Source organism: Gadus chalcogrammus, chromosome 10 (genome assembly GCF_026213295.1).
Source record: "Gadus chalcogrammus isolate NIFS_2021 chromosome 10, NIFS_Gcha_1.0, whole genome shotgun sequence".
NCBI lineage: Eukaryota > Metazoa > Chordata > Actinopteri > Gadiformes > Gadidae > Gadus > Gadus chalcogrammus.
In genome coordinates this window covers 7,055,441-7,067,342 of record NC_079421.1, presented here as the reverse complement: position 1 = coordinate 7,067,342, position 11,902 = coordinate 7,055,441, and the positions used below count along the sequence as shown (strand labels likewise).

Here is an 11,902-nt window from a genome sequence, read left to right as displayed (position 1 = left end):
TTTCTGAAGAGGATGAGGTGCTCAGATTGTCAGTGAATGCGTCTTTTAGGCAAGTTGATGACCTTATTAAAACTCAGAGGAGACCAAGATTGGGTTGTGAATATATCAGGGCGGTGGGGAGGCAGGCTGTAGTCACGGTGATGCCCATGGATGGGCATTACCTGGGGAGGGGCCATTCATCACATGCTATAGCACCTTTCATTATGCTGCAAAACTCTCACTCTCTCTCTCTTATTCTGAGGACTTTATTTTTTGCCATCTCCCATTTTCACTTGCCCCTGGCCACTACCTCGTGCTTTTAATTAAAAACAACCAAGCTGAGGATTGTTTGGCTGTTTTCCTCAACCCCTTGTTGAGGGAAAGGTGTCAAAATATGCTAATGCCAACCGCCAATGTTTAGCAATGAGAGTTTGTTCCTGGAAATCCCTGTTGAACTTAGAAAAATGACCAGTTCATGGGAGAGTAGCTTTTGTTAGGGAATGAAGAAGCTTACTTTTATGAAGAAAAGCACCTAGCACAGGTGAGGTTAAAGGATTTGGGGTTCTGAGGGTCCTTTGGAAAATCTCCACCAAAGTAAATGAACATCCACATATGGAGCCATCTGTGATTCACAGAAGCTGAAAGGCACATGATTCCAACAAGACACCAAGGCTAAACACAACTAGAAGATAGCAAAGGGGAGGCCATATAGCCTAATGGAATGTGTGTGTGTACGTGATGTTCTTGATTGATCCCTGATTGTTTTCAATAATGTTTTAAATTAAAAGAGCAGTGAAACAAACTGGCAACAGACAACAAATCATTAAAGTAAACCTTGAAGTGTTTATAATGGAATACAGTTTAATTCACGAAGGCAACTCTTCTTACCAAGCATGGGATTATTTTTGGAAGAACTTAAACAACCTCTGCAGCAGTGAGGTTCTACCAAAAAACAGCTTACAGAGGATAATTACTGAATTCCACTCAAAATGAGTTTGCTTAGCATCTGCTATGAGTAATGCAATGTACAAATGATGCAATGGCTGTAAGAGATATAATAAAATATACATGTGCAATTATATATATATATTTATTTGTACACACACTTTTTCTATATGATACAACCCTTTGAAAAATATATAAATATATATGTGTATATAAATATTATATGTATACACACATCATATAAACTATCAGTCATGCTAGAGCGGTACACCTGTTCTGTAGGGTTTGGTGATCAATCGCTGTGCTAAACAATAGTAGCAGTTTTTAGTTCATGTATGCACATGAAAAATGTACACTTTGAGCAAATCTGAGCAAAGTCCCAGAGGACGCCTCAAAGATAGTCCAAAGGGTGGTTTAGCGGCCAGCAGCTATTCATGGAGATGTTTGTGCAAATGTTACATACGAAAGCCAAGGCTTTCTGCAGACCTTTTGTAGTAAGATTTTACATCATATATATATATATATATATATTAGTGCTGTCAGTTAAACACGTTATTAACGGCGTTAAGGCAAACCAATTTTAACGGCGTTAATTTTTTTATCGCGCGATTAACGCAATTCTACGGAAAAAATAAATAAATAAGTAAACGTTTCTCGTGAGCACGAGAAAGTATCTGGTGCTCACGAGGAAGTATCTCGTGCGCACGAGATACTTTCTCGTGCGCACGAGAAAGTATGTTGTGCGCACGAGAAAGTATGTCGTGCGCACGAGAAAGTATCTCGTGAGCACGAGAAAGTATGTTGTGCGGACGAGAAAGTATCTCATGAGCACGGGGAAATATCGTGCGCATAGCACTGGAAGTGTGTGTATGTGTGTGTGTGTGTGTGTGTGTGTGTGTGTGCGTGTGTGCGTGTGTGCGTGCGTGCGTGCGTGCGTGCGTGCGTGCGTGCGTGCGTGCGTGCGTGCGTGCGTGCGTGCGTGCGTGCGTGCGTGCGTGCGTGCGTGCGTGTGTGTTTATGTTTGACGTCAGCGAGTAGGTGGACGAGCGAGGAGAGCGAGCGATAGTGTGCGTGTCAGTCTAGTGAAGTAATGAACGAGTTCGGTTGTGTCTTGTGTGTAAGAATAAAGTACCCAGCCTGTCAAGAATCGGTGGCCGCTTCATTCCATCATATTCCGACCTATAAGCAGACTCACTGTCGGTCAAAGTGAAAGGGTGTTGCCCCCGAGAGAGCATCGGCCCTGGAGGGAATGTATCACCTGTGCTCCTCGGTCTGGGAGCCGACAGCAGGAAAGATGTAACTAACCATCTCGTAGTTGGAGGCGGAGCGCAAGAGAGTATACGTGATCCAATAATTTGAGATAAAAATAAAGCACATTAATTTGAAAGATTTTAGCTTGTGTGTGATTTATCGCGGGCACGGGCACACACAAGCTAAAATCATTAAACTGAATGTGCCATATTTTTATCTCGCTCTATTGGAGTGCGTACACTCTTTTGCCTCCAACTACGATATTGTTAGTGTGCCTTATAGGTCGGAATATGGTCGGAATGAAGCGGCCACACCTTTATTCCATGGGCGTAAGTTTGGTCTCAGGCCTTGGTAGGGACACTTCACAGACGTAACCCCAAATCACTAGACTGCATCATGCTGAACAATCAATACTTTATTAAAATAAAATCGAGATTTACATGTGCACTTATTCACATTTAAAGTACACACACACACACACACACACACACACACACACACACACACACACACACACACACACACACACACACACACACACACACACACTGCCAGTGATATGCGTACGATACTTTCTCGTGCTCACAACATACTTTCTCGTGCGCACAACATACTTTCTCGTGCCTTTACGGGTTCCGTACAATTCTATTATTTTTTTAAAAAAAGATTTTTTTTTTTTTTTTCTTTGGCTCAAAACAAAGAAGCAGTAGCCTGACTGCTATGTTCAAGGCAGTATGTTTGTATGTTCATCGTTTAATTGCACTATAGGCTTTCTTTTTGTATTGTCCTGTTTTGATCAGTATATGCCAATGTTGTTATCAATAAAAAAACATTTGCACAAGGCAAGCCGATGCACTTCTCCATGTTGATAAGAGCATTAAAATGAGAAAAAGTAATGGGCTATAGAAATCAAGGGATATTTAGCATAGAAAAACCATTTGCGATTAATCGTGATTAAATATTTGAATCACTTGACAGCACTAATATATATATATATATATATATATCCATACATAGAAAATGAATAAATAGATCTGCAAATTGTGATCAGTTTTGCAAAATCACTGATCAGCCAAAGGCTTGAGGAATTGCACCACAAAAAACAAAAGGACAAAAAGCAAATGATTGCAGTAGATGATCATGCTAATGAGCGGAATATTTGGTTGGTGATTTTCCAGGCATGAACAATTCACGATATAGCTCTGGAGAGGCTTGGCAGCTGAGAGACTGTTTAAAAATGCTAATTAGTATTCAAGGCAGACACAGACAGCCGCGATTCAGCTCATTCTCAGCCAGTGGTAACTTCATCTGGTCTCCGAGATGGACTGGACGCCGCCCGCCCACACGTGCTCCAAAACCTTCAGATCAGCTTTCTCAAGTCATTAAGCTTTGAGTTTTCCATCTAAATGGTTTGATTGGTCCAGGGTTGCATATCTAGATTTAAAGATACTCTTTGTTGTCGAAACAGTACATTTATTTAGGCATGCCTTCATTGGACAGAGAGTACTGCACTTTGCTCTAATAGCGCACACCCTGGGAACACACACTGTTGTCATTGTTTTTATTTGTTTTGTTAACAGAACAATCTCCTATACTGCCTGCAAACCTCACCATTTGTATGGCCTACTTTCATAATGAATATAAAGCATATGGCAATCGGAATGGCAAACATAAAAGATTTACATGACATGTCCTAAATTATGGAATAAGATACCGTGTTTGGTATTATTACCAGCAGCAAGGCAGTGGGATAGGGGTGATTCAGCTCCACTTGACGAGCAAGAAGCAGAATGAGACCGATAAAGTTGAAGTTATGAACATAAACCAATATGTATATAATCAAGCTCTATTGTTCTACATACATGCAACAAAAAAAACCTTTGAGGCTCCGGGGAGCACTGTGCAGAGAGAAACCATTTGAGGCTAGGGGGATCTGTACAGAGAGAAGACCCAAGGCCAGGCCTGAAGCTCACCTTGACCAGCTCGTAGTGCTGGATCCCATTGAGGCCCACGTCGGGGTCGAAGGCCGAGGGCACCGGGTAGCGAGTGTTGATGGCCGTGTTCTCGGGGATGGAGATGTTGATGACAGTGGACTGGAAGAGCGGCGCGTTGTCGTTCACGTCCTCGATCAGGAAGCGGATCTTCACCAGGCGGAAGATCTCGTCGGGCAGCACAGCCACCTCGATCTCGTAGTAGCAGCGCTTCTCGGCGAACACGCCCGAGCACAGCTTCTCGCGGTCGATGCGGTGGTTGGTCGTGAAGATCTCGCCCGTGTTGGCCTCCACGCGCACCAGCGGCACGTCGCCCGTCTTGTACACAGGCTTGAACTGCAGCGGGGAGGAGAGCCGCACGGCCGGGTCCAGGTTGAGGTCGAGGTCCCGCCGCAGGTTCCCGATGCGGACGTTCTCGGGCTGCTCCTCCTTCACAGTGTAGTCCTTCTCCTGGGCCAGGCATGCCAACACCAGGCAGGACACCAAGACCAGCAGCACATGGGCCGGGCTCACTAAGTCCATACTCAAAGAGTGGAGGGGTGGAGGGGAATGGGGGGTTCACGTTCCAGTGGCGGTGATCCTGTCACAACAGAGGATGGGGAGGGGGGAAAGAGGGTGAAATGGAGGGGGTGGGGGATGGGGAGAAGAAGCAATGTCAGTGATCAGAACTACATGACATCCATGTTTTGTTGTAATTAGCACTATATTCCCTCATAGAGAGTTTTGAACTTGACCTTTTCCTCCTAACTAGCTCTGGGCCCACATCCTTCTTGCGTCTTTGAGAGCAAATTAACGTCGGTTTTGCACAATTAACCTTTGATGACATCCATTGAGCAAGCAGACACGTAAAGGTTAGTAGTTCACAGATCCCATCAATCTGCTCTACACAGCCGACCAACACTTTCATATTTTTCTAATGAACGGCTGGAGTCCATTGTTGCATTGAACTAGTCGCAAGCAGTTCGGAGGTTGGCCTTGAGACATTGCTAAAGAATTTTCAAAGGGATATCAGTTCATTATCGGGTCTTAAGGCTCTTATCAATGTTATTTCGATTTTTTTTAAATCACAAAGGTTTTTTTGGGGAAGCCAAGCAAAAATACAAAAACACATCCCTATCCATGTTCCTGCCAGTTTGGGGAGCACAGTGTGTGCAAACTTTAGCTGCTGTGGTCGGGGCTGTATTACAGCCCAAGGCAAGCCGGTGTGAACACACACACACACACACACACACACACACACACACACACACACACACACACACACACACACACACACACACACTCAAGCATACATACGGATAAACAGACTGACAGCTTGGCACACTCAAACACACATGAGCGCACACAAACACACACAGGCAAACACACTGAACCAAATAACTTACGTGGGCAAAATTACAGACACACACACACATACACACAACTACATTCGTAAAATCTCTGGTAGCTGTTTACATCAACTATTAATAGGGGGTGACAATTCCACCGAATGTAAACATTCAAGCTCTCAAACATTTCATGAACCCCTTCCCCCCCCCCCGAGCGTAAACATAAACAGTATAATAAGAGCTCTTTAGCCCAACCGTGGCGGAAACAACACTGCCTTATTTATTGTGTCCCTATCAGTCAAATTACTGGAGTTCAATCATTACTATTGCAAACCAGCAGCAACAACAAAAACACACACATACAGCTGACAACTTTATAAACCCTTAAAATAAACTTAAAGGAAATGGTAGAGGCTGACCGACATGTGTTAATTAAATGGGTCTTTCTTCTGTGAACTAAAATCATAGCTGGAAACGCATCTCCAACACTCTGCAGTCGCAGTGGAGGAAAATTATGTTGATTATTTATAGATTTGTGTTATAGGAATAGATATTGTCTGGGATTATTATGGGTATAATAAAAACGTGTTATAGGTATCATGGTGTGGTTCCCATCCAGGTCTTTAAGGTTAGGACCACAAATCCTGTTGTTCTCATATTGAGTTTTCTGTGGCTCAGATCATTGGCTGCCTTCCACCCATTTAGACAAACTATGTGCATTACCAATAATAACTAACCATATTTGTTCATATCATTTTTATACAACTAAAATGTATGACGTAGAACCACATTACTGATTCTTCAAAACATTGTGATAGAGGGCATAGGTTGACTTTAAACCGATAACAGATTAGGTTGGCTAGCCAAACGCTGAGCTTATTGAGGGAAGTTCATTAGGGACGTTTTCTTCACAAATTTTTTAATCTTACTCTCACCAATACTAAGAGTAAGATTGTTTATTGTTTAGTATTATAAAGCATCTTAGAAACATTCTTGTAGGTGCAAGGATCAGTCTAATTAAAAAAAAAAAATACATAATTACTCCATCCCACATTCATCATCTTAAGGATAGGCTACCAACGTTAGGCCCTGGTTTAATGTTTCTCTAATAATTAAATAAATAAAAACTACTATCCCAGGAGTATTTTGAGCTCAAATGTATTCAAGGACTAATACAAATTCATTACTCATATCCAACTGTGTGTTTAGGTCAACCTTTCCAGCCCCTTGAGTCTTTATTAAAATCACATGCTTTTTGCCGGAGAGATATTGGATTACACCCGCGAGGCCGCTGTCTTTAAATCAAACATCTACTCTATCACTCTCTACGAGAGCACCGGTAGAAAAAGCAAAAGGAAGCGTGTGACAGCCATCACCAAGACGATGCACAGCTGCAGCATCGAGCGCCAGAACCCTCGAGCAGCGAGGGAATCGCACGTCCCTCTCTGACAATTACAATGTTCTTTATGAAATTTACATCCATTACCATGAGGCGTGTATGCAAACACAATATCTTATATGAAAAACCAAACTACAATTCAGAGGATTCATTCTTATGATTGGTAAAGGCAACATCCCCAGTCACAAGCCAAACCAAATTGATTAAAGTGAAGATCTCAATATAGTGTTTTGTTTTTATAAACCGAGAACAATAACTGGGGCATTATCATAGTCTGCGCAAGAAACTTTTCAATATATTTCATAAAGCAATGACAAAAGTCATTTATTTATATATTTCTTTACGTAACATACCATAGCCATATCTGTATGACTAACCCTAGCCATATGCACACCTTGTGCCAATCGCTGTATCGTACGTCCGTGTGAGAGTATGTTATAATGCTGCAAGGATAAAAGGGGAATATTTCATGCAGTGCAATATCGGGAAACCCTTTGATGTGTTCGCCACTCCTGAGAGGGAGCAGCCATTTGTACTAAATGAGACAAAAGTCCAGAAGTTAAAAGTCGAATCAGTGCCTAATTATGTTTAGAGTGCATCCTGGAGTGACTGGGGATTGTGACGGGGGGATATGATCCTCCTCACTGTGTCCTCCACACTGAACACGCTGCCGCTGATATTGAAGCACATAACTCATCCGCCGAGCTCACTTGTCATTCCTGTCTCCAAGGTTGTTATTGCTTTTTGAAAAAAGGAAGCAAGACTATTAATACAAATCATAATTTGTGTAATTAATGTTGACGTTTTGAATCTGTATACATTTCTCTGGTGAATGCTAGTTTGGGGGGGGTGGGCGTGGGGGGGAGAGAGAGGACAACCCTACGTGTCAGTCAGGGTGTCTGCTTTGCTTACATTTCACTAGTCTCCTGAAATGCTATTTTGAGCCCCAGACAGCAGGTTGAATCCAGCAGGCAAACTCAAGCCTCCCTCTTGGGAAAAACAAGAGAGTGGGGAGAGCGAGAGGGAGAGAGAGAGAGCGAGGGAGAGGAGCCGGCTGGCTGTGGATCAGTTTTCCCCACAATGTGATGGACAGGCCGGTGCTCTGTTTGTCTTCAGCCAGAGGAGGAGAGAGAGAGGAGCGTGACACAATCACAATCACAATGAGGCTGGATGGGGAGTTTGGAAACGGAAAAAAAAGGACTACAAAAATGTGAAAAATATACCAGAATTCATGAGGAGGGATGGGGTCGGTTGGGGGGCCGGCAACAGGAGGGCTTAGATGGTGATAAATATTGTGTGTCTGGACGCTGCGACCTGGTCTACTATTAAAGGCATACAGAGGGTATCGGTGGACGACTCTGCTCCACATCTGCCCTTGGTGCTGCTTTGAATATATCTGAAATCTCTTGACGCTTCCATCAAGATCGGCCTGTTCCTTCTCAGTGTACCCCACTGAATCCACAGAATCCATTTCTTTATTCCGCAATTTTCTATTGGGGAAAAACTTTCTCGACTTGACAAGTACCCTCTACGCTCTTTTAGTGTTAGTTAAAAAGGAATTGACAGAATATGAAATGTGTGTTTTTGCAGTGGTGGTATTGTTGAGTGAAAGCAGTGGCAGAAATCAACCAGAGCTTCGTGGTTAAACTGCAAGTGAGCGAGACATCTTTAAGCAGACCAGAACATATCGATTGAAAATGAATAGAAAGTACCATGCAGTAGATTAGAAATGAATTATGAAAACGAAACTTATACTAACACAATTACTAAAACGTATACTAACAATAATGTCATTGTTTTGCCTCTTTAAAATCAAACACTAGATCTTGAATAAAATGTTCTTGATGAGTACGACCACCCTTTGAACATTAAGTGATCTAGAATGTCCTTAACTCACAGCGTTATGACTACGCCCTGTTGGTCTACACGATTGTAGTCCTATATATATATATAATATATACCCCAAGCCATAGCAGATTACATGCAGATAGGATCATAAAACAATATTGATTGGTTTTGTTTGGACACTTTACATATTCTTAAGGCATCTGCAAATCCTTTAACTTATCCATCATTAACGTGAAAGAATAACTGTGTGTAAGAGTTTAACCACGGGATGTGAAGAAAACCTTAATCAAAGAAAATAATGTGTTGCACTACGAAAGTCATTAACAAACAGACATTCATTAGGAGCAACATACCGTCAGAGTCATTCTAATTAAACCAGCACTTCATTTGCTGTCTGTCATTTGCATCAATTGCTATACAGGATAAGTGCATAGAGCCAAGTGTTTTAAAGCACAGAGACCAGCAATCAATAACTCCTTCAGTTGATTCATATATACAGTTGACAAAATGTTCAAGTAGGCTACTGCATGATAGGTATATTAAGGTAAGAATGAAGATAATTCAGCATTCATTACATTTGAAAATGAAGATCTACAACCAGAAACATTATATCCTGATCCTGACGCTCAACCCCAGAGCATGTTGATTTGAAACATGAAAACACCAGACAGGGAGTCAGACACAATGACCTACAGGCTGGTTTTGATCAACTATTCCCACAGGACAATTTACTTTTTTTAATGCCTTTTTAGTTTTTTCCAAAACAAATCTTGTCTTCGAATTACCAAAGCTATAAACATGCTTTTAGACTTAATGCATTAGAGCATCTAATTTAGAAATGCCACAATGCATTCTGCTAGAAAAGGCTGCCAACATGACATGATATAGCTGTAGATTATAACAAAATTGCACCCATTTAAGTGAGAATTTCAATTTCACTGGGTTGGCTTTAAGTGATGGGTTACTCTCTATATGTTGAGCCTCATTTTGTTTATATTTCAAATTAACGAGCCAGATATCTGGTTAAAATACATATGTTGAAGAAACACCCCATTCATCACATATAACCTGACGCGTGGATCCATAATCAACCCTCACACGAATAGTCTAATTAATAAAAGAATAATGTTTGGTAATTCTATCTATCCTAAGTTTTAGTAGCCTACTAATTCCAATAGTAAAATATATTCTCACTGGGCAAATAAGGGAAGTCACACCGCTTGCAGGTTATGTATGACGGTCGAGCCGGTTGCTTAAGTGCGCACTGCCGCTATATCAGCACCCACGCACCCTGAGCTCAGGGAGCTGCCGATCCACCTGCAATGAAAAGTACTGATGCACCCTCCTCGTCTTATAAAGTGCATGCAACCTCATTGTTTGATAAAGTACATGCACCCTGCTCGTCAAGTAGGCTTATAAGATCGCAGTGGTCCCGAGCAGCCTCATGATAATTGAGGTATGGGCGATTCGGAATCAAACCAATAAGGGGTTCTCAGCAACAGCATCGCACTGCCATATTCCAACACGACATACACTGCATAGCTAAATAATTAAGTATATTTAATTGGCATCGTTGATTTAATCGAATTTCTGAGTGTTGGAAGAGTTTGGTGGCGATCATTTTACGGGGAATCAAACGACACGCTGTGGGAAATAACGGCGGAGTGGAGAGGACGGTACGGGCTGGAGCACTGTCGTAATTTTCAATTACGCACGCCGAGGTGTCGCTCTCTATCGTTTCAAATGTGGTGCCGATCGATTTGCAGGCGATTGGAAGTCCTTTCATTGCACAGCCCTAACGCCAGATTCCGCTATCTCTACCCCCTGCTCTACCACAACATACTGCTGGATACGTTAAACCGAAGGTCTGCGTCTTCCTGAAGACTTAATGAGATCACGATGTGGACTATATGGTCCAATTTGTATTTAATACTCTTACGACTTACCTTTTCCACTCGAATTTGAAGACAAATCAATCGCAAGTCCGGTCACGTCGCGTCATCATTGATCTACCAGATGAAGTTCCATGAAGTGGAGTGAATGAGGAGGGGATCCACGTCCACAGAGCAAAACGCGATGAAGACGACGAAATCCACTACCAAAACTTATCCATGTGACACCATTCTCAGTCCTGGATGTTCAGCGGAAAGAAAAAGAAAAAGTGTAAGCAAATAACTTTGTTTTAAAGCGATGTGCTGATAATTCCTCTTGTGCTGGAGTTGGGGAACTGTGTGATCCGACGGCGGAGATGCGCATTGGTCCAAGCTCCGTTTACACAACGTCGTGAGTCCCGGTTTCTAACTTACTACCCGCATTATGAACCATCATCATCCTACCTTGCTCTGTGGATGTTGAACATCACCGGCATCGGACTACAGTGCAACGTGTGCTGTGGTTTGGTGACCGAGGCGCGCGCAAAAAAAGCTCAATCCAAGTGTACAAAAACGTGCATCATGGCAAGAAAACTGATTACTGAATGTATATATTTTTTTTCACTTTTTTGATGAAGTCGAGGCGTGTAGACGCTCAGAGCGCGATGGAGAGCGGCGAGCGGGCACAGTGTGCGCACAGTCCGCCCAAAACGAGTTGGGGAAAAAAATGTGTGCCACCAATGTAGCATCACTTACAGGAGCCGGGAGAGGCGGTTCACCGTATCTTTCTGCTAAGCTGTAGCTGTCTCAGTAGTATTGTATGAACTAACTCCCTCAGTACTGCCTACCTCTCTCTCTCTCTCTCTCTCTCTCTCTCTCTCTCTCTCTCTCTCTCTCTCTCTCTCTCTCTCTCTCTCTCTCTCTCTCCTCCGATTGACATCACACTAGGAGGAGGAGCCAAACGCACAGTCAAGAGCTCCCTCTCCTTTTAAAGCCGCACTGCGTTGAGGATGGAGACGGAGGAGACGGAGGAAGCGCAGAGATCTTGCTGGAATAACTGGTAGCTATAGTAGAGCACATTAGAACAGCTCCTCTCCCGTGTTCAAATCCACCCTCCGCCTGAAAGGAAGAGGGGGCACTGTTCACTTTTCTAATAAGTCCTGTTTCTTGCATTGCTGGTTTTAAATTACAACTTTACGACGTGTGTGTTAGTATTAAAAAATGTAAATTACGACTAGGCCATCAAACAGGGGCGTAGCCACATGGGGTCAGAGGTTGGCCACCCCCCCC

General features: G+C 42.8%; 1 protein-coding gene across 1 annotated transcript in view; it reads right to left on the bottom strand.

Moving 5' to 3' along the window:
• pcdh11 (protocadherin 11) overlaps nucleotides 1–10,778 on the bottom strand; it is a 146,371-nt gene extending 135,593 nt beyond the window's left edge. Inside the window, exons 1-2 of the mRNA XM_056600396.1 lie at nucleotides 10,688–10,778; nucleotides 4,149–4,746 (exon numbers count right to left, since the gene is read on the bottom strand). Coding sequence (XP_056456371.1) covers nucleotides 4,149–4,688 — 540 coding nt within the window. The 5' untranslated portion in view covers nucleotides 4,689–4,746; nucleotides 10,688–10,778. The remainder of the gene's footprint in view (nucleotides 1–4,148; nucleotides 4,747–10,687) is intronic.
• Between the last annotated feature and the right edge of the window lie 1,124 nt (nucleotides 10,779–11,902).